At 35.8% G+C, this 24,343-nt stretch overlaps 1 protein-coding gene across 2 annotated transcripts in view; it reads left to right on the top strand.

The window, feature by feature from the left end:
* LOC136032822 (uncharacterized) overlaps nucleotides 1–24,343 on the top strand; it is a 38,742-nt gene that overhangs the window by 8,844 nt on the left and 5,555 nt on the right. Inside the window, exons 2-3 of one of the 2 annotated variants that reach the window (XM_065713229.1) lie at nucleotides 5,980–6,226; nucleotides 14,824–15,352. In XM_065713229.1, coding sequence (XP_065569301.1) covers nucleotides 5,980–6,226; nucleotides 14,824–15,248 — 672 coding nt within the window. In that variant the 3' untranslated portion in view covers nucleotides 15,249–15,352. Of the gene's footprint in view, nucleotides 1–5,979; nucleotides 6,227–14,823; nucleotides 15,353–24,343 lie in introns of those variants that run through there. The other variant, XM_065713228.1, reaches the window with a different exon arrangement.

Raw genomic sequence — 24,343 nt, 5'->3', positions numbered from 1 at the left:
TCGTCTGTACACCTCCCAATAACCATTACTGTATGGAAACACTGGTCAAAGTTTGTAGCTTGCAGCCCCTCCCCGGGGACTTTGGGGGAGTAAGTCATGCCCAAAGACATAGTTATTAAGGTTTTCGACTATGCTGAACAAAATGGCTATCTCAAAATTTTGATCCATTGACTTTGGGAAAAAATGAGCATGGGAGGAGCCAAGGTACCCTCCAATATTTCTAATACGAACTTCTAATAACTTCTAATACGAAGTTCCATATTTTTGTAGATATGAGCTTGGAACTTTTGCAATGGAGTTCTCTGATACGCTGAATGCAATGTTGCGATTTTTGTTAAGAATCTATGACTTTTAGGGGGTGTTTCCCCCTATTTTCAAAAAAAGGGAAATTTTTTCAGGCTCTTAACTTTTGATGACAAAGACTAAATTTGATGAAACTTATATATTTAAAATCAGCATAAAAATACGATTCTTTTGATGTATCTTTTAGTATCAAAATTCCGTTTTTTAGAGTTTTGTTTACTATTAAGCCGGGTCACTCCTTACTACAGTTCGTGACCACGAACTGTTTGATAGGGTTGAAATATATGAAACACAGTTTGATATATATAATCCAAATCTGCATGTTCTGCAGTTTCTCTGTTCATTATTAAAATATTTTTCTGATTAGAAGAAATGCTTCGGAAAACACAATATATCAATACCAAAAGTATTTATTGTTTCATAAACATATCTGACAGTCTTAAACATGGTTGTTGCATGAAACATAATAAGGCTTGACAACGATTTTGACCAAAAACTTAGCGTGAGAAATAAGAAGGAATTTTAGGTCGTTACGCGCAGTCCAGATGAGCTGTATTCCCCTTTTAACCAAGTAGTACTAGACCCTTTCCGAAACCAAAAATTAATCAACAAACTAATTGTTAAAAGTTTGAAACAAATTGAGTAACTCGATCGGGTTAACTCCTTAATTTAAGCTTAATAATTTCGATTTTTTACTCAAAAAGCATCAGGAAATTACAAAAACAATATTTTGGAGCACTAGCCTTGGGCGTATATAACTTCTTGAAAGCATTATTGAAGCAATTTCACTACCAGTTTGATTCTTGAAAAGGCCTCATGCCGTAATTTGCTTAACATATTTACTTGAAAGAGTTAATTGATTAAGCTAAAAAAAAATATATCTAAAAAAAGATTCTTTCTTTACCTATTTTGATTTTAATAAACCAATCACCCAATAGACAGAAAATTTCTATTATTTTTCGGCGATGACTTGTGTACTTCTTTTCCTCTGTTTATGGAGCTTTTGTTCAAACATATTTAGTATTGGATTATAAATCTTTTTTTATTTATAAGTATGAGATTGTATTTTGATACCAATTTAAGCACATAAAGGATTAGTTTTTTAAGATAGTTCCTAACATGTAAAATTCTGCCAGCTTAAAAGTAAGCATAAAAAATAATTAGCATTAAAAGATATGTATTATTTGAGAAAGATACTTAAAAAAAATCAAAAGGGAGTGTTATTTTGATGACATTTATACAATAAAATACAGCATGTCTGGGAGTTCTAAAGCCGGGAATTTCGAGCTTAAAACCAAAAACATACAAACTTGTCATTTTCATAGGAAGGACAGTCACGCAGGTGTGTTGTTTTTCTTGTTCCTTTTCTGATTTTCCCTTGGGTGGTCGTGTCAAACCAGAATTTATTTAGCGAAACAGCTGAAAAATAATTATTTCTGTAAAATTTAGATTTTGCAACCTGGCATCTTTAAGGCCTGCTTTCAGAGGCCAGGCTATAGCGTTGCTTATAGTAAAGGCCTTAAATCTTCAATGTCCCCCCCCCAGAGGTATTTCGTATTGAATGGATAGTCGCATGAACTTCGAAAGGGGCTTATTTGATTCAAAATAAAAAGTTCTAGCGCTTTTTTTAAGAGTCAAAAGTGATTGGAGGGCAACTAGACCCCCACACTCTCTTTTCCCCAAATGCACCCGATCAAAATTTTTGAGATAGCCAGTTTGTTCAAAATAGTCCAAAGATCAGGTAAACAATAACTGCAGAGTTGACACAACTCCTTAGACCCCAGGACAAATGTTGTAAGTTATACCCAGGGGGAATATAAGGTTCTTATGGATGGTCATGTAAACATTGTAGGAGGCACATTTGATTGCAAATTGAAAGTTCTAGTTCCCTTTTTTCAAGAGTCAAAGGTGATAAGAAGGCATCTAGCCCCCTCCCCCACCCCACAACTTCTTTTTCCTAAATGCATCCAATCTAAATTTTGAGATAGCCATTTTGTTCAAAATAGACAAAGATCAGATAACAAAAACTCGGGAGTCGACACAACCCCCCAGAGCCCATGGGCAAGTGTTGAAAGCTATACCCGGGGGTATATAAGGTTTTAATTGTCGTATAAGCTTTGGAGGAGGCTTATTTGACTGGTAATTGCAAGTCCTAGTTCCTTTTTAAGAGTCAAAAGTGATGATAACGCAGTAGATTTTAGACTTTTACTGTTAGAGAAGGGGACAGCAGCCAAACTCTTGATTGTTGTGGTTTTTGTTCGTTTTGGCTTGATTTGCATTTTCAATTTAAGTTTTACTATTTTCAAGGTTTATTTTAATCATTTGTATTAGTATCAGTTGTATGTTTGTTTGCTATGATTGTTTGTGTAATTTCTGTTCGTTTTGGACGTCATCTATTATTTAATAGTAATTTCTGGTTGGTTTGAGTTTGTATTATTATAGGTTTTTATTTCTGCTTATCTTGAGTTTAAAATGGCCTTTACTCTTCTTTGAAAAACATCTTTCTTTCGGAAAGTTTCTTTTAATTAATAATGAGAAGGCTTTATTCCAGGTCATCCCTAAGTTTTATATTTCCCTACGTTTTACAAGGGAATGACGTTAACTTCAGTTAGCTATAAAAGAATAGGCAAAGTTTTCCTGTTCTATTAAGGAATGATTCTTTTCCTGTACAGTCTGGTTAATGAATGATACAAATGGCTGGAGCCAACTATTTCCACAACCTCAAAATTCTCACAACATGAAAAAGACAGCCATCTACTAAAATATAATCAATTAAACTTGGGTTCTTACCCGATAAACATGTAAACTCTCCTATTCCTTTTTCCTTTCCAATCCTCTAAATAGCCACAATCAAACCATACTCCTCACAAAAAGGCAAAAACTTACTTCCCCAAGTTTTCTTTCTCCTTCCCTTGTCCTCCCCTTAATTTCTCCAAACTTTCTTCTTTTTGAATTGAAGGCCCTGCAAAATTAAAACCATCACGAGTATCATGTTATTCTATAAAAAAAAAGCCGTGTACGCGTTATAATCCCCCATCAATATAAATTTCAAGCGCGGGTACTTCAAACGTAGAGCAGCCATTTCCTCAGACAGAAGTGTCCAAGTATCTTCGTTTGAATATGAGCTAGACTAAGGTGGTAAATATACGGAACCTAACATAATATACAATACTGAGCACTTTAAACGAAGCATAATCCACAAAATATTCTCAGATTTACTAGGTAGCCTTTCAACTGAAGCAAACGTTCTTTCTTTCACGAACACAAATAGGCCCTCGTACGTTCTACTATTTCTACTTTTTTCCTGCATGCTTTAAACTCTTCATATCCCTCAATATTCAAACTTTCCTCTACATTTTTCCACGTCTCTACAATACCCAAAACGTCAAAATCATTTGTTTGATTAATCCTTTCTAAGTTTCACTTGTTCGATCATGAACATTCCAATGACCAAACAAAAAACGTTCAAACTGTGTCTTATGGCCGACGAGTTCTTATTTTTCACCAGTCTTTTTTATCATTCTCCAATCTTGCTACCTAACTTGGCTCTTGTTCTACACTAATATTGAGACTTAAATGTCGTTTATTCGAGTTCTGATTGTCGTTATCTTCGCCCACGTTCCCAAAAGATGATCCAATTTCTGACAAAACAGTCTCTATTGACAAGGATCTTGTTCTTGTGTCCCCTGATTGTGACCGAAAACTACTTGCTCTTTCCCTGCGAGTTTGGAGGCTCGCTCCCTCCGCTGGATTATTTGTGGCTTCAACTTGAGTACGTCGATTGTATGACCGTACAGTGCTAACTTCTCTATCGTACTCGTAATTGGTTTCACTAACAATTAACTTCATTCCCTTCCACTTAGGTTTCAGGTTCTTGGTGCGTGCCTCTTGATGTATTAGTATTAATTTCTTTCTAATCTCTCATTCTTCAGGTGGATAATATGGAGTCACCCATACTTGTTCCTCTCCAAAAACTCTCCCAATACGCAAAACAATGTCTCTTTGATACGCATTTGAAATCCGAATAAGTATAGGACGTGGCCTTGATTTTGATGGCAATCTGAAAACATCCTGTAATCGTGAGGCTAGATATTACTTCGGGGATATTACTTTGCCAGATAATGCGCTAACTCTTCTTTGAAAGAAATATCGGCTTTGTTTTCCTGCAATCCATAAATTACTAAATTCTTGCTTCAAGATTCCTTCTCGAGAATTCGTATACGGTAGTCCAGGAGTGTACTTAGTTTTTCCGTGTTTTGGACTCTGGTTTTTACTGCAGATATTTCTGATTTTATTACCGTCATTTTAACTCTTAATTCATTTGACTAATGTTGTATTGCCCCGCTTGCTGAGTTCGGAGCCCCTTGCAGGCTATTTACCTTCGAATTAATCGCTTGTAACTTTTCGTATAATGCCTGAATTGATGCTAAAATAACTTCCGTCATCTTTTAGCCTAATAAATAAGCAAAACAGAAACTTACTCGTAATGTATGTTTGTGACCCCCTCCCAGTTTCCAACAACGCCTGTTTATTTTCGCACGTTTACTGTTTCTCAGTCTAATGGTGTTAAAATTAGTATATTCTTGTTATTAGTGTGTTTAAAGCTAAAAATTTTTGATGTATCATGTTTTAAAAATAGTTACATGATTTATATTCAAATGCAAACAAAATTAAATGCTGACTCATTCGATTCATTTGCATTGACAATATAATGAACTTTTTCTATGAGATATTTTCGTGGATGAAAACTTTCCTGTATGAACTAATAAGTAACATGTATTTGTTGTATTTATTAGCACTAGTAAGTAACATGTATTTGTTAGTAAGTAACATGTTAAGTAACTAATAAGTAACATGTATTTGTTGTATTTATTAGCACTAGTAAGTAACATGTATTTGTTAGTAAGTAACATGTTAAGTAACTAATAAGTAACATGTATTTGTTGTATTTATTAGCACTAGTACGTAAAGACAGAACAAAAGCATTGGTTGAAACGGAGACATCTAGGAAAAGTTTCTTCTAAGCAGGATTTGTACACCCAGATACAACCGGTGAAAACATCAGAAGAATTTTACACCGTTATTATTTTACCATTCTGTTCAATACTCTGGGTGAGCCGTTTCTATTACCGCGTCATGTTGTGGAATTTACGGACCTGTCGATTAGGTCTTTTGTTACCAATGTGGCAAAAATTGTATGAGACTCCTTGCATCAGTCAGGCCATTTATCCTCTGTGTTGTTCCTCATTTTTCTGTTCGTTTTTCCTCATTTTTTTGTTGTCATAAGAAGAAACTTAATTTATTTAATTGAAAGCATGAACCAACACAGATTCCTTCAAAATATTAAAAAATCATAAAATTTTTTCGAAACTGAGGCTGGACCTGAAAGGTCATTTCATCATAGTTTTATTCCCCCCTCCTCCTTACCACCTATTATTTGAGTAAACCTGGAATATGTGATAACTGTGACAACCGCTTTGATTTTTGCAGTTTCCAAGGTGAGCTCTGCTAAGGAGCTGTTTTCTATTATCTGAAGCTCATGATGAAAAAATAATTGTTAAAATGGGGATGATAAGTCCATTTATTTGACAGTAAAAACATATACAAAAGTCTGACATTGATGGGTGACATTAATGACATTTTGTTTATTATTGTTTTTCTACTTCTTTTCTTCAGGAAAAGAGAACGAAAAGATTCTTCGAATGCGGTGCTTCCGATGGTGAATTCATGTCCCAAACTTATTTTGCTGAACGTTTCCTTGGCTGGTCAGGAATCTTGGTAGAAGGTGATCCATTTTACTTTGATAAAATGGTAGGAAAGAATAGGAAGTCTACTCAGTTCCAGCTATGTGCCAGTACGTCAAACAAAAGTGGCATAATGTCTTTCCTCCATATTGAAAAAGGCAAGGTGAATGGATCAGAACGTAAGTTGACCATTATGTTTTGTTTTACTCTGTTGATAGGTACTAGTAAATCTATAGCCAGGGTCGTGGAAATTTCTGGAGGGAAGATATAATTCTTACTATAAACTACTGTTGTGCATTCTGCATGTCTAAGAACCCCTTTATTTAATTCCCCCTATTTATTAAAGGGCAATATTTTGAATTTACTGTACACAATCTACTACTGCTACTGCTAACTCATTGCAGCACCAAGCCGCTAAAGGCTACACAGCTACGCACGCTCCTTCTGCATCCCAATCTAATCGAAGTCTCTGCGCTAAGAATCGGTGGAAACATATGTCTCCCCAATTTTTATTCTTCGCGATAAGGTCCCCTAGGCCCACTCTTTTTACTCTGAAAATCTCAAGCCGATTGGGTATATACAGCGTTTGGTCTTTCGAATCGATATAATAAACTTTATCAATATATTTATGCTTCTCTCAGGTATGTATAACCATGTAAAGTTCCCAGGAATTTGGTAATCAATTGAGGACAAAACATGTTTAGGCCTGTTTTGGGCGCCACGAATCAACATATCAGCTGTTTTAAACATTTTTCAACTTCAATGTCCTTATGCAATGTTTTTATTGTCTTTCGGGCTTCATTGTCTTTATCTACATGCTTTATAAGTCTAAGCCAAACTGAGGTAAAAAAAAATATTGGCTCAATTCCAAGTGTCACTCTAGCTAGGTACAACCAATCTTCAATAAATTTTTGTTTTCATTTACATCTACTTGCTTTTGTCTACATGCCCTGTAAGTTAGAAACCTATCGGAGAGGTAAAAAATTTTGGGCCCGTTTTAGGGCTACACATACCAGTGCAGACAAGATTGGGTTCAAATTTCCTTTTGCTTAGGGTTCCACCTGCCCACGAAACTTATGAACATTCCAGAGAATGTGTGCTTAAGATCCCACCCACAGAGCAGCTTCCAAAGAGTATATAGATTTTTTGCTTCATTCAGCTGGGTCATCCGGTCTAGAGATGGATCCTCGAGAGATCCATATTTATTTTATATCCGGGAATGACTGAAAGACTCTTGGAAAAATTAGAAGCTTTGATTTAAAAACATTTAAAATAAGATTATTCACCTCAAATCATGAGAACAAATGGCCGAAAATAAATATCAGCTTCAGCCACAGACTAGACACATGTTTATCCAAAGTGGTTAGGGTGGTATCATATGCAGAAGCCAGCAGACCATCGTCAGATACAGACTCGTACCTTTAGAAATCCTGATTGGTTTGTTGACAAAAACGACACCAACATAATTTTTCGGTTTATAGTTTTTTAACTGCAAAGAGAAGGTGGTTAATATACGTTAAAAATAGGATCGAACTTAAAACCAATTCTTGAGGTACTCTGTATTGAACCTCATTAGTATCATTGAAAAAATTCATCAATCGAGGTAATACATCCCGACAGAAGGGAGGAAAATGAATAAAGAGCGTTTGATAGTACATCAAAGCGAGAAAGTTTTCCAAGAAGATTATGATATGTCAAAGAATCAAAAGCATTCCGAACACCTAAAAGTAAAGTTCCTGGAAGTAGACCAGATCGAGAGCAGAATGAATAAAATCAAGTAAAGAAACGCATGCATGTTCAGCTAGAATGTTTAGCCTGAACATCAAATGAAAATCATGGAAGAAATCTTTAGCCTCAAGAAAGCCTAAGAAACGTGATCCCATGATTTTCCAACCGCGTTGCTGAAAACCGCCTGATTCACGTCACAAGTAAAAGTAAATAGAAAACAAATAAAAATAAATATTGAAAGTAAAAAAAAAGTAAAAAATAAATATAGAAAGTAAAAATAAATAGAAACCAAGATATCTTAAAAGTGCTGATAAATGTAGGTTGACAATTTAATATGTATTGATATCCGTTTCTGAAAGTATCTTTGATGATTAACATTGTAAAATTTTATATTCAACAAGCTTAAGAGTTGACATTCTGGTTCTGAGAAGGCTTAGGGGATATTAGCCCTAGTGCTGTTTATGGTAGTTTCTATTCGTTTTAGTTATACTGTATTATTTGTTGTAATTTCCATTTGTCTTGCGTTATTTAGTTTGAAGATACGTTATTTGCCTGATTTTTGAAAAAGGGGGTAGACACAACCAAACTGTGAAAGATCTTTAGCGCAGATGAAACAATCCTCTATTTATATATGCAAAAAGCCTCTATTTAAAAAACCAATTTAAAAAAACAGAGTTTTTTTCCAAGGAAAGTAAAGAGCGAAGTTGGAACTTAAAACAGACGAAAATTATTAGTTCACATCCTATCAATAAAACATTGATATATATATATATATATATATATATATATATATATATATATATATATATATATATATATATATATATATATATATATATATATATATATATATATATATATATATATATATATATGTATTTATACATTGATATATAAACATTATATATAATACATTATTTATAATGTATATTGATATATATATATATATATATATATATATATATATATATATATATATATATATATATATATATATATATATATATATATATATATATATATATATATATATATATATATATCAATAAAACTAGCGCTTTGCTGAAAACGCAAAAGTCAAGTATAGAAACAGGAATATTGATTTGGGAGTCAAAAGTGAGTATGTAGCCTGACGACAATAAACGAATCTATAAAGCTTTTCACAGTCCTGAACCAGTTGTGACATCAGTAGCTTTCAGTATACAATTAAAATATCTTAAAAACATAAGCGTAAATTTAAATATTTTTTTAATTCCCATTATTTTTTAAAAACCGTTAAGAAATTGCACAGAATACAGAAATATTAGATTGATTTATCAGGAGGCATTTTGGTCTCGCCAGCTATAATACCAATAGTGAGTAATATACATTCTTAAATTGTAAGAAAAATGCTTTACCATAACCTGAAATGGAGATCAAATAAGATATAATACGAACTTTGGAAATCCGATTATTTATCTCTATACAATAGTAAATTTCAAGCTTTGTTACAAATTCTAAAGCTAGTCTATAATACTATCAAGGTGACTTTCGAACTTGTTTACAAACTAATCATGGCACGTCCTTTTCAGAATTAAATAAAAAAAACTAATTTTTTTAGCTGAAAGTAAGGAGCGACATTAAAACTTAAAACGAACAGAAATTACTCCGTATATGAAATGGGTTGTCCCCTCCGCAGTCCCACGCTCTTTACGCTAAAGCTTTTAATTGTTTTAAAAAGTAGAATTGTGGCAAAGAGTCAAACTTCAGCGTAAAGAGCGAGGGATTGCGGAGGGGACAACCCATTTCATATACGGAGTAATTTCTGTTCGTTTTAAGTTTTAATGTCGCTCCTTACTTTCAGCTAAAAAAATTAGTTTTTTTTATTTAATTTCTGAACGTTTTTGAATTAATGCATGTTTGGTTTTGGCTCTCCGCACATAAATTATTAAAATGAAACTTGTATATTAATTCTTTTTTTGGCTAAATGGCTTTCTCTTAGTTTTGATCAGACGATTTTGAGAAACAAGGGGTGGAGAAGGAGGCCTAGTTGCCCTCCAATTTTTCGGTCACTTAAAATGGCAACTAGAACTTTTAATTTTTAATGAACGTTTTTATTAGTAAGAAATACACGTAGCTTAAGAATTAACTTACATAACAAACTTTCATAACCTTATATTTTTATTATGTATACGAGGGGGTTTTTACCCTCGTTAATACCTCGCTCTTTACACTAAATCGTAAGTTTTGTCCCAATTCTTTAAGAATGACCCCTGAATCAGAAAGGCCGTAGAATAAATAGTTGAAATTACTAAAAATACTTTAGCATAAAGAGCAAGGTATTTATCTCCTCCTAAATACCTCGCTCTTTATACTAAAGTATTTTTAGAACCCCTCATATGCGTAATTATCTCTGTTCGTTTTAGGTTTCAATGCTACTTCTTCCTTTCATTTGAAAAAACGTTTTCATGTTTATTTTTCATTGTTTTCTTATAGTAGTGCTAGAGAACCCTGCGCCCTTTTCATTGAATTTTTCTTCCCTCATGACAGATTCCTCCAAGGAAAGATCCTCCAACATAGCCCCCTCTCCTCAGCCCCACCCCCAAACAAAATAAAATCCCCCTGAAAACGTCTGTACACTTCCCAATAACCATTACTATATGTAAACACTGGTCAAAGTTTGTAACTTGCAGCCCCTCCCCCAGGGATTGTGGGGGAGTAAGTCATCCCCAAAGACATAGTTATTATTGTTTTCGACTATGCTGAACAAAATGGCTATCTCAAAATTTTGATCCGTTGACTTTGGGAAAAAAATGAGCGTGGGAGGGGGCCTAGATGCCCTCCAATTTTTTTGGTCACTTAAAAAGGGCACTAGAACTTTTCATTTCCGTTAGAATGAGCCCTCTTGCGACATTCTAGGACCACTTGGTCGATACGATGACCCCTGGGGAAAAGAAAAAAAAAAAAAAAAAAAACAAACAAATAAACACGCACCCGTGATTTGTCTTCTGGCAAAAAATACAAAATTCCACATTTTTGTAGATAGGAGCTTGAAACTTCTATAGTAGGGTTCTCTGATACGCTGAATCTGATGGTGTCATTTTCGTTAAGATCCTACGACTTTTAGGGGGTGTTTCTCCCTATTTTCTTAAATAAGGCAAATTTTCTCAGGCTCGTAACTTTTGATGGGTAAGATTAAACTTGATTAAACTTATATATTTAAAATCAGCATTAAAATGCGATTCTTTTGATGTAGCTATTGATATCAAAATTCAATTTTTTAGAGTTTTGGTTACTATTGAGCCGGGTCGCTCCTTACTACAGTTCGTTACCACGAACTGTTTGAAAACGAGACCCAGTCATTGAGCTGAGCCATTGTGCAGAAGTGATACCAAATTAAAAGGAAAAACATAAAACAACAATCCTAAAATTGATTGTTGTTTTATCTCAAAAGGGATTGATCCTAAAAGGGACTGATAATATTTTTATTCTGTAAAAAGTGTCCTTAATTGGTCTGCTTTTACTATACCAAAACTAATATGTTATTTGGCGATTTCAATAAAGCGCTAGTCTTCTATAATCCTAAAAACATAGGAAAAAGTAATTAGTTGGTTTGTACTAGTTTTATTGATATATATTAGATGGGCTGTGATGTAATAATTTTTGTCCGTTTTAAATTTCAACTTCGCTCTTTACTTCCCTCAGAAGAACTTTGTTTTTTAAATTAATCTTCATTCGTTTTTATTAAAATTTAATGTAGAAATACCGTTGCCTTGATATTTTTTATTTATATGGAATAATATACTTTCTTTTTAAGTTTTAATGTCACTCCTTGGTTTCAGTTGAAAATTTATTTCAATATAATTTCTAATTATCACCAATCCTGGGGATATAAGACGCCTCTAGAAAATGCTGCAGACAACCTTGACAGTTACGAAAAACTTTTAGTCTATAGCACAAAGTTCATTATCCACCCTTCACAAAATAATACATGTTTTCCAGGAACGTTTATTTTTCGACAAGCAAAAAACTGTTTTTACTCGGCCGACTTCGCCTGAAAAACCCACAGTGAAAACAAGGCTTTATAAATCATCTACTGACTAGCAGAAACTAGAAGGCTACTGTAACGAAATAGAGCTGTTTAAGGGTTCATTTAAAACCTTATATTTATACCCAATCATTTTTTATAAATTAGATTTGATAGCGCATTCCCACAAAGTGCACTTTCGGTTGTTTTTCCCATTTTTTAAAGGAAAAAGGGACTTTTTCCAATGAGCTGATTAAAAAAGGGTGCTTTTCAAACCTAGGCTGGAACAAGAAGCTAATGGAGCACGGACATCCCTTCCCCTCAATTACTGCCGTTAGAACAAGCACGCAGACTTGATCACAGAGTGAGATGTGAACGTTCAATTCAAGACTGTTGATCAGTCAAGCTTAATGTTTGATTGATTTTTGATGGAAAGGATTTAGTCTTAGTTGATTTGTTGTCCCAATTACCTTTTGATTTTAAGATAATTAGGCGATTTATGAAACTAAATAAGAGGGTCTGGAGGGGGAGTATATGATAAGAGTTCTGATAAACCTCCAATTAAGGGCTTTGGATCATAATTCTTGCAATGCCTCCAGGCTCTTCCACTTAAGAAGTGGCATCAAAAGTGGTGTTTATATTGCTATATGGCATTTATGGATGGTAAAATTGATATAAAAAAAAGCGCATGGAAATGAGTGATAGGCTTAAGATGACCCTTCCCTGGATATGCCTTATAAAATGAGTGCATCGGATTAGCAAAATAAGTGGATTACCCGAAAAGTAATCAATAGAAGGGATAAACCATGATGAAAATAAAGCCCAAGATGGAATCGAACGCATGATAATCTAATTTGAAGTCCATCGCTGTACTAACAGAACCACACCTCTAATAATGAAATTTAATATATTAGTGTTTGTAAGGATTTAATTGCGTAGCTCGTTAAGGGGGTCTGGCGGAGGAACATACAGCAGGTATTCTTGCAAACATAGAGTTAAGGGTAATTATGGAGACCATAATTATTACAATGATACGATTTTATGCTTCCAAGATATTCCACTAGAAAAGTGGTAACAAAAGTGTTTTTTCAGTGCTATATCTGACTTACGAACGATAGAATTTATAAAAAGCTCGTAGATATGAGCAAAAGTTTGCAAATGAGCCATTAAACATCGCTCTAAAAAGTTCTGGTAGCCCACTATCCCCAGCTTTTCCACTTGGGACATGGCACAGAAAGGGCCATTTTTAGTGCCATTTCAAGCATTCAGATAGTGGAATTTATAAGAAGAACGTAGATATGAGCAAGACTTTGTATATAAGCTATCAAAAATCTATTCAAGATGTTCTAGAATCCTACTAGCCCCACCCCTTGAGGAACGGCATAAAAAGCGCCTTTTTCGTGCCATACGGCACATACAGATGGCGGAATTTATAAAAACCGTGGATATATACAAATTGTTTTTGAATGAGCTCGTAACCATCTCTATGATGTTCTAGTAAACCGCTAGGCCTGGAAAAAAGAAGAAAAAAAAAGATCGTTTTAATGTTTTTTTATTTTTAGTTCCTATTGACTGTGGTTCGCTCTTTACTATGTTGAAGCTAATGCTTCAACCATAACAAAGAATTCTTTGCAAATTCTCGCCAGAATATTGTTACCATTGAAATATTTAAAATCTAATAGATGGTAGAAAATGTAAAAACCAAATAAATATAAGCAATAGCTTTTAATTGAGCCATTAAACATCTATCTATAATGACGTGATAGACTGCTAATGTTTCAATAGCTTACTGATAAGCGGGCGATTTCTGAAACTTGTTAAGGGGGTTGGGAGGTGGAGTGTATGGGAGGGGTTCATGTAAACCTCCAATTAAGGATTCTTGAACATAATTATTACAATAATACTTGTTTCGTACTTCATAGTTTCTCCACTTAAGAAGTGACACCAAAAGTGTCGTTTTTCCATGGAGGGTTGTTCTCCTTTAGGGGTGACCGGGTCGAACCAGCAGTCGTATGCTGTTGAAAAACATGCCACCCGAACGAAAATTTAACTACCTAATTTATTTAGTAAAAAAATATATGTGGACAAAAAACAACCGCAAAATGACGATTTCTAGCACTGTATTACGCAAAGCAGCAATGTTGGCCAGAACAGGGACAAAATTTTATTGAGAAAATAATTTGAAAACTATGGGCATTTATATAACCTCCCAGTTTCACAGGGCTTCTAGATGTACAGTATAACACTTACTAACTCAAACTCCCTAAGCATGCATACAGTTCATAGGAAATGAACCGTTATCATTGATCGTTATTTCAATCAACTAACATTTATGAAAAATCGGATAGTTGCACCAACTATTATTCTGAAATTCAACTTACTCTTTTATGGACAATCAGGGGGAAAGCATCAAAAGCATTATGAGCCATCCTGACTGAGTGGATTAATGTGCTGTATTTAGAATCCAGGACAGCGAGGGTTCGAATCGTAGTATTTCCAATTATTTAGTTTGGAACGGGGTTCGGTGGCATGACTCTGTAAGCTCAGTCAGAGTCGACCCAGCTCTAAATGGGTACAGGGAGGAATCTGGGGAAGGTAAACAGGAAGGGTGTGTCAAAGCACAGGATGGTTGGCCCCCAACCTCCTATTGCACTTCCTGGCTTAAGGGCCAAGAAACGGAGGTCAGCACCGCCGGTAGGGACTTTAAAGTCTAATGCTACATTCATTCATAGATCTGCTTCAGATGAACTGAGCAAATATTCGGACGGCTATGGATTTACCTCTGACCTCTCTTCAATAGGAAGAATTTGGGATGAAAAAAGGATGAAGCGTGTATTCTGAGTGATTGATCAAATAGGCGACTTTATGCAACCAAAAGATAGATGCGGTCTCGGGCTCAATTCTTCCGAGTTTGTTTTAAGTGAAGGACTTTTTCAGCAAGTCTGTATCTTCTTCCTTGTAAATGGCTTTCTACCCTGGAACATTTATGTTTCAATATTTTCAAGGCGAAAAATTGTTCTAACAGTTCAAATAATTTTTCAGATTTTTACCCTGGATGCGGACAGATTTTTGAAGGCAAAATTCCAAAACTTTTCCAGAACGAAGGAACCAACGTGGTAGACGTGTTCTGCGTGCCGGTGTATACTATGCTTCTTGCAACAAATGCTTTATCACTAGATGCTTTCTTCCTTGATATTGAGGGAGCTGAATTAGAAGTTCTCAAAACCCTTCCTTTTGATAAAATTGATATAGCCATGTTTATAGTTGAATATAATAATGACTCCGAAAGATTTAATGCATTGAAAGAATTTTTTGAACAGAAGGGATATCTTTTGGACGATTACTCGAGTGTTGACACCCTTTTTATTAAGAATGAATATATGGAGAATGTGAAAGTAGATATTTCCAAGAAGGTGTTTTATGAAGAAGTCAACAAGTGGAAGCAGTTGAAGCCTTTAGTGAATTAATGTTTAAATATTTTTGTGTCCATAGCGGATGCTGATACTCGTTGTTCGTACTCACAAGCTATTTTATATTTTTGTATAACAATTAAACTTTATTTTAAGTTAAACATCATTTCTAAGTCTCTTTAGTTTTACTGTATTTACGTTTCATGGATTTCTTATTCATCTATCTAAAGGGATTCGTAAGCGCTTAAACACCAATTTGTCTTCTGGTTAAGCCCTTTCAAAATTTTGTTTTTAAACATTTAATAGTAAGAATGTTTAACCCAACTCTGAATCTAGAAGTATTGACATTACTATAGACTACTCTAAATATAGAACACACAGACACTTTTTTGGATAGCCTATATTAGATAAAATATAGAGTTTTCTTCAGTGAAAACAAGGAGCAAGCTTCATACTTTAAACGAATAAAAATGATCCTACATGTGAAAAGGGTTGTCATCTCCTCAACTCTCACTTTTTAAACTAAACTTTGTCGACCATTTTCTCAAAAGCGCTTTGAAATGCAGCTAATATAGGCCGTCAGTATTAGAAAGTGTTTTACTTACTGATTACTTACCAAAACATTCGGACCAAAAACTTTAATAGACTTTGTATTAAATTGATCTTGATTTAGAGCATTCATTCTTGAAGTATTGAGACCTAAAAGTTGAGCTTTTAGGTCTCAATACTATCGTAAAGAAACGTATCTGAAATATCGTAAAGCGTACTATATTCGTAAAACGTAAAACATAAAACGTAATATAATCGTAAAGCGTAATATTCGTAAAACGTATCTGAAATATCGTAAAACGTATCTGAAAATATCTGAAATATCGTAAAATATCTGAAATATCAGAAATATCGTATCGTAAAGAAACGGTGGTTGATGAGGGCTGAACGGTTACTAATTCTGTTTATTCGATGTTTAATACTGCTCTTTATTTTTCACTCGAAAAACGTCTTTTCTTATATTTCAACTATATTCAGTTTTACTATCATGTAGGTTTTTCCTAAGAATGGAACATCTAACCCTCCCCTAGTGTCCAAAGGCTCGTCTATGCAACTTTATATTCAATGCTAAAGCACACCTTTTTGCAATAAGGAGGCATTTGTTATCCCTCCAGCATTCGTATTTTACGCTTAGTTCAAATATATTCTTCCAAATAAAGGGAAGTCATATTCTAGATTCCCAATTAATCTGAAGAACCTTTCGTAGAAAGTTCACCAATCTAGGGATGAAAACATTCTTTGGGGGGCCTTGATACAATTTATGGATGCCAATACCGTATCCAAGAGGTTTCAAAGCCTCGCGCCATATAATACTAACCCTTATACTGCTACTACATCTAAAAAATTGTCCTACCCTAAAGTTTCCAGAGAGTCACTGGCGGGCCCTTCTACTCCGTATGCCTGTTCAAAACCTCTGCTTTTACCACCTCCAAAGAAATCCTCGATTCTAATTGGAAGAAATACCTTAGGCTATATTTTATAGTCTCGTTCTCGTTTAATCCGGAGTGCCAGGCCTTTCTGTTACCACCCTACAGATTATTTAGTACAAACAATCCATGGTTCGTTCGTTACCTCTCAGCCGTCAATCGAACCTTGAAAAATGTCTAAAAACAGGTGCATTACTAATAACAATGCATAAAGGTATTATAAGGCTCTGTAGATGTTTTTAGCCCCCCCCCTACTAAAATTAACTTTTGACTACTCACTTGAAGCTAAATAATTTATAGACTCATTTAAAGCTATTGAAAGTTGAAACAAAGAAGAAAAAGAAATTATGATGACGATGAGGATGATATTTAATATTGCTCCTTACTGTAATGGCTGGAGAACCAGGCATTTTGCAGAAGTATTGTGTTCAGAATAGAAGAAAAATAACTAAATGACATCAGAAACATCCAAAGAATACATGACAGTAGAATGAGATGTGGCAGAAGGGTTGGAAGATAGGAAGAAAAGGGCGGAGGTATAGGATCTCCACTTGGAGGAGAGTCCTGTGTCGATCAAAATTCAAGCGAAAACAGTTTAAGGGCAATTCCAATACAACAGAGGCAGTTAAAGTGGTGAGAACATAGTGATAAAAAAAGGGCTGGAAGAAAGTAAAAACAGGAGCAGCGCTATAAAATGTCTGCCTGGAGGAGAGCCTTGCGTCGGTGGACTTTCAAGCAAAACATGGTTTAAGGGGAATTATAATGCAATAGAGACTGTTATAGAGGTGAGATTAGAGATAATTTATGTCTTTAGTAGAAATAACTGTTATAACTTGAGAGTAATGTTGAGATAAAAAGTTCAAATGAAAATAAAAAGATCGTCATATCCTCAGAATAGATATAGATGGTCGCAGGTTGAAGTACTAGTTTACCTAGTCATTTTTAATTGACGGTCGGATTGTAAAGTTGGTAACCTGATTACGAAATCTCAATTTTAATCGAAGAGCAAATTTTTAATTATACTTTGTTATAATAGGAGTGTACCCGGGACACCTATCCATAAGATTACATGATTTGATCAGGTTTTTTTTATGTTTGTGGAGTTGCGCCCGATGCCATCCGAAAAAAATTCTTGTGTATGTGCGTGTCATAGGCAATCCCACAGTTTTGTTGGTGTTTTTGATTTAACAGTGTTACTTCACTACAAAGTTAGGTTATAAAATGAAAATTTAGAATATTAAACAAGGTCGTAAGGGAACTTAGTATAAACAAAATTTCGTTTATAGATTAGTATGGTATCTATAAAGATAGTATTTATTCATAAGAAAATAAGTATGGTATATGGTGCTAGTACCCACAAGGACTCCATGGCCTGTAAAGGAGGCAGAAAACAATCATGAGTTGAAACACTAACTAAACATAAAGAAAATAATCAGTGAATGACAAAAAAAGTGCATTTCAAAATTTTGAAAAACAGCTATTTTTGGTATCTTTGTTGACTACTGTATCCCCGAAATTGCCACTCCTAGATTCTGAAAATTACCCCCCCCCCCAAAAAAAAAAAAACTTTTTCTAAAATTGATGCGATTATCGCTCTGTCTTTGATACTTAAAAAAAGTTCAAACAATAATTCTTCCTGTTCATCTTTTAGGATTTCGATGAATCAGCTTCGATTATCACAGAACTTAAAAACCAATTATTCAAATACTGCATTGGACATGTTTTGTATAATAATTATTTACCAGCGTTTTAACGTAAATCATAACTAGTAAATGGAATATTGATACTAAAGGTCTTTGAACTTTTGTTCTTTTGCGAAAATCACGCTTGTAAACAATTTAATTAGCGTAAGCACTTCTTGACTAGAAATTGTTAGATTTAACATTGTTAGTATTACCACTTAGAATCAGAATACTTACATATTTACCTTGATCGATTAGCCTGATAACAAGCATCTTCACACCGAGAAAGTAATGCATATATTTGTTTTTAACTTGGATTTATTTTGTTGAAAATTGAGTTTCTGATTAATATAACTAACATAAAAGATTTCTAGATCAATACTTTCCCAGCCTATCATTCTTATTTTTCTAAATGTAGTTGAAAAACAACCACTTTTATATATTTCATATACGTAAAAAAAAAATTTCACTTTGTCTGAAGTATTGGAACCTACCCTAAAGGAGAATATGCATCTTCTTCTTGAGAAATTCAACCAATCATTTTCACCCCATATTGTGAGGAAGTTTTTTTATTAAGTAAATGAATAAATCATGCGACTAAGACAGTTTATTCATAAATTGAAAGGCAACAAGTCGTTTTTCATGAATATTGTAAAGATCGTTTTCGAATCAGATAGATGTTTTATTTATAGATAGAAAAACCAGCTGAGAGAAATTCTCACTTTTTTTCACTATTTGATCCATGTTAAATAGAGAGAAACCAAAATGGTGTGACCTGGGGAAGACAGTGAAATCTAGCCGTAAAATTTTGTTGAATCTACCCTGTAGTCAGGGAGCCACTCAACGAAAATGTGTCGGGTAGGTGATCAGTGAGCAGCAGAAGGTTTGACAACGGAATATGGGTAATCGATAGCGCTGATCACGAAAATGGGCGTTATATACTCGGCCGGGGGGTGCTTGACCGCGAAAATTGAAAATTTCGCGTTTTTTTACTATTAAATCACGTTTCGGAAAAATTTCCACAATGATCGCCAAATCTTTCGTAACTGATGCCAGAAGTGACGAGTACAGTAGGGACCATCGCGAATGACCTTGAAGCTTGCAATTTTAATTTTTTTTATTCGCGCTGGAAAAGATTTCGCGCCTAGATCCAGCTGGTAGTGGATAGTTTTATTATCTCAGACAGGAAGATTGCCACTATACTCAACAATGACCTTGATTACAACTCTCTTTCATTCCTAATCAGAATTATTAGTAAACTTGACAAGATTATTATTCAATAAGCTTGAATAAACAAAAAAAAGACTACTATACTAACACCTGCTACGGATTTCGTGAACGGCACTTGTTACTACAAAAGTTAAAAAGTTGCTCAGCATATCAAATTATCCATCAAGCATATCAAACTCGTCCATAAAACACTTCCCACCACAGTCACAAAGTAAATTGCAAGGTCTATTTCCAGCACATGAACATTTTTTTGTACAGCGCTTGCACGAGCAGTACTGGGGGACCACACCTTCTGGAAATGCCTGAAGGGTATACACAACTGGCCAAACCCCACCGTCTTGAAACATCCAGCCAAATTGCAGGGGATCCAGAAACTGTGGCTTTGCTCGATTTGCTTGCAAAAAAATGTCCAACTGCAGGTACACGCGCTTAGCATGACACTCAAAGGCAGCGTCAGATGGTGGCAAATACTTAAGCTCCCGCTTTCGAGGGCACAAATGCACTCTTAATTCATTAAGAGAGGTAAAGTGGTCTGGGTCTTTTCCGTATGAGGCAACAACGACCTTTTTGCAAATCACACTGAATTTTTCTAGAACCGCAGGGTCGAGCTTTGACTTCTGTATCTCTTGGACAAGCAAAGCAATCGGTTTCTCCAATCCCCATTTCTCGACAGCCTTGGCCACCACTCGTTTTCCTTTAGAAAACATGAAACCCACGGTATCACACCCTGAAAGCGTATGAAGAAGGCAGATGGAGTGAACAAAATCGTTCGGTAAATTGCTGCAAAGCCGATGTATAGGCACTAAATAGCTGTGGAACCTGACATAAACTTTCCGCTTTTCACAATTTGGGTGGTTCCCAAGGAATAACTTGTAGTGATATAGCAAGACGACAACTATGTCTGTGTCATTCGCATCGACCAAAACGACATCGAAACCCCTCTCCAAACAGTCCAACATGTGTAACACAACTCTTGTATCGGCCTCTTCATGGGTACAGCTCAAACGCTCTTCAAAGTTTGTATCAGCATTTCCACTTCTGTTGAGCATCACCATTCTCATCCGGTCTCGAAAGCCTCCTGAGAGGTCCACAGTGAACCCTGCTTGCAGCAGGTGAACTGAGTTTTCAAACTCACCGAATAGAAACTCAATCAGTCTTGCCTTTGTCTTGGAATTTGAGAGCAACGAGTTCCAGTAATCTAGGTTTAAGTGTCTACCTAGAGCTACCGGAGACCTGTTTGAACATCCTCGCTGCTCATGGCAACCACCGCAGTCCTTTAGGCAGATCACCTTGCCTTCTTCGTCGGAATATCCAAAAATCCCATCATATCTATCTGCAAGGACGTGCAGCTCCTTAACGTTGCTGTTGAAAGACACAAGCGTAGAAAATGTCCGTTTTCCATAGCTCTCAACGGTTTCCGATGGATTTGGTGGATGGCTTCTGAGGTAGGGCATCAAGTCTACCACCCTTGAGTGAGTCGACTCACTGCTAATCTCGAGGTTAACGGGCCACTCGCTCAAGCTGATTTTTGTTTTCAAATACTCCAGAAGAGCTGACTTTGTTCCTGTCCGAAGCACAACCATTCCAGATATGGCACTTCTCTGGAATATAGAAGGTGCATATGGAAGAAGCTCATGGGAAAGCAAATTCTTTAGATGGTGAAGTCCTCTTTCGCCTGTAAAGTCAACACTCACCAATACCCTTTTGACCGTTTGAAGTTCAACATTGGTAAGGCTATTTACAGCACTAGAAGTATTGGTTGCTTTTTTCTGTTTCGCCTTCTCATTATTCATGACCTTTACTTTGCTAAAGGCACCTTTTTCACCGTCCAAGTAGCGATCAACCGCTCCGCTTCCAACAGATCGCACACTGAGGAGATTGTCAGCTATCTCACTATCAACTGTCTCAAGCGTATAAATATTCAGCATATCTTCGTCAGTGGATCGAAAGGGATTGAGCCTGGCTTCCAGAACAGACTTCACTTTATCAACAGCCATGTGTTGCCGCAGAACGAAGGAAGGGTTATCTTCGTGGTGAGAGGAGTCAAACTCAGTCTGGGGAACAATGCGTAGCATCTCAGTGAATGTAGACGAGACTGAGGCACAGAACGGAAGAGTTAAAGTCCACTTCACCAGTGCCAACTCATTCATGGTAATACCCGTCATTCCACCTTCCGTTTTTGAATCTAAATTAATGGTAGATTCTACAGCATGGTCTGGGGATATGCAGTTGAATTTTGCATTCCTCCTCTTCACATTGAACAGTCCATTGTGGAATGCCTGATCTACTTCTTGAGGTTAGCCCTGCATCTCAGCCAGGTACTCAATCAAGCAAGTGCCATACTTATAGTGACCACATGCAACTAAATAAGGAAGCATTTTACTAGCTCCTTCAAGATGGCCATCCCAGTCACCAGATCTTTCACTGTACAAAAACTGCCACAAAACCAGTACCATTTCTTTGTACTGCTTCCAGAACTTGTGGGTTTTTGAGCGTGCACGAGAAGTCTCGAACCTTTCTAACCACGGGGACAATGCGGTAAGTTTTTCCTTTAAACAGTTCAAGTTCTCATCACCCTCTCTTGAGATCTTCAAGTTTTGCAGTAAATCTCCCATTTCTTCAAAGATAGTGATGCACGATGAATCGTCGGATTCTGCGCAAAAATTTTCGAAAGCTTCCCAGTACAGAATGGATATTGCCTCGAGGACTAACGTATGAGCAGCGAGAGCTTTATAGTACGGTTTACCACTCATCACTTTCTTTGCGGTTCCTTCCAATAGAATTCCAGTCTCGTAAATCACCTCTTCTAGACCCGAGCACTTCATTATATGACCGATGGCACCCATGAAGTTCATTAAAATATGAAGACCGGCCATTCTGAGGACAACATCAGAATATGCTTCAGGATTTCTGACTCTCAGAGCATGAACGATTTCATATACGGCCTGGTCACATGTGACGACGGTGTAACTCAGTCCCAGTTCTCTGGCAGTTTTCTGGAAAGACTTAATGACTGCTTCCACGACTGCTGGGTTCGAGGGAGAGTGGGGAACCACTGGCAGGTATCCGATCCTGGTAACAGGAATATCAGCCTTACAGCCATACACTGCTGAGAAACACTTGAAACCAAAATATGGTTGAGATTCTGCCGAGTCACTTGATACATTAATGAGCTGCGTCGGCAAAGCTCTACAAAGAAGCCAGATCGTGAAAAAGTCTGAAACGGGAACTTTCTGGTCACCTGACAAACCAATGAGATCGCTGCATTTATCGGTCGCCTCTATTTTTCTCTTGAGGTACATCTTCCCAAACTTTCCAGGCTGAATCAGATTTGAAGACGACAGGGAAGGGTTTCTGTTCCAACTTTTCTTCAAAGAACACGCTTTCTTTAGTGGGCCGTCCGTGTTTGGTTGCATAATGATGCTTGTCGTAATATGTGACGTCGAACCGTCAGACGTCTCTTCCCGAAATAAAAGTACTCTTAAGCAAAATGTAACAAAAACCCTATTATTCCTTTCGAAAATTGCTCCAAGGACACCTGAAGAAGAAACAAAACTGGAAGATAGGATTCAGGTTGCTGTATACGCGAAGCGGCAACGGCGTTTTTTGTCGGCACATTTTTGAGTCCGTCGGAACAAACTGGACGCCCCCCCCCAAAAGCTAAACGGCTAGTGACGCCCCTGATGGTATCTGATACCACGGTCTAAAGTCGTTTTCGTAGTTACCGAAGTATCTGATACCCTGATGCATTCACACTGGATAGATGCCGCTGCTTATCCGAGCTAAAAATTGGGTCAATCCGCTTTTCTGTCAATAGTTCAAAAACGAGAAGAGTTAGAGAATTTCTGGATCAGTCATTTTGTAGGACAATAAATTTCCTACAGAAGCCATTAAAAAAAATACACCTCAGTCAGGCAAATTTTCAAGATGGATCAAGATTAATCCAAAAGAGAGATAAATTGTGTTAACTTTTTCGTCGAAATTTTGTGATTACAACTGAACGGCAAAAGATAAAAATTTTTTGAAAAGAGAATATGATTCTTTATTTAATTACCTTCGATCTGAGGTATAGCTGAACAATTTTGGAGTAACCTGTAATTTTTTATCGATTTTAATATAATTTTTGCCAGTTAAGATGGATTTTTAGGGAATTTGAAGAAATGTGGATGTCGCACCCATTTGTCGACTATATAACGCCGATTTTCGTTTTCAGCATGGTCGATTGCATTAGATTGCACACTCAAACCTTCTGCTGCTTGCTGATCACCTCAATCCTTAAATATCAACATTTCTCTCGTGTGGCTCCCTGACTACTGTATAATTTTTCACCTTCATGGGTGGTACTGACCCGATACGCATTTGGTTTGGCAGCCTAAATGGATTTATGGTAGTGCCTGTAATTTAAACCATGTCTAACAACACTTGTTGAGATTAATGTCTCTGTTACCGTGAATGTCCTAAATTAGGTTAATGTCGACATTCACCGTGGAAAGCCCAAAACTCATTTTTCTCTGCATAGATTCAATAACGAAATTCAATTTCGTTGTAATATTTTTCGGTAGCTTGTTTTCGAGTAGCTTTGAAAAAAAAATTTTAAAATATCATTGTCTAAAATTTTTCATATATAATATTCAGTTAAATTAGTTTTATTTTTTATCAAAGGGTCTCTTTAATTTTCTAATTAATGATACTTTTTTTTCGAAAATACATTAAATAGTAATAGGCGTGGTAAAAGTAATCAGAAAAACAAAGGTTTGCGAGAGGT

This window comes from Artemia franciscana, chromosome 11 (assembly GCF_032884065.1).
Source record: "Artemia franciscana chromosome 11, ASM3288406v1, whole genome shotgun sequence".
Classification (NCBI taxonomy): Eukaryota; Metazoa; Arthropoda; class Branchiopoda; order Anostraca; family Artemiidae; genus Artemia; species Artemia franciscana.
This window is presented reverse-complemented; position numbering and strand designations above follow the sequence as displayed.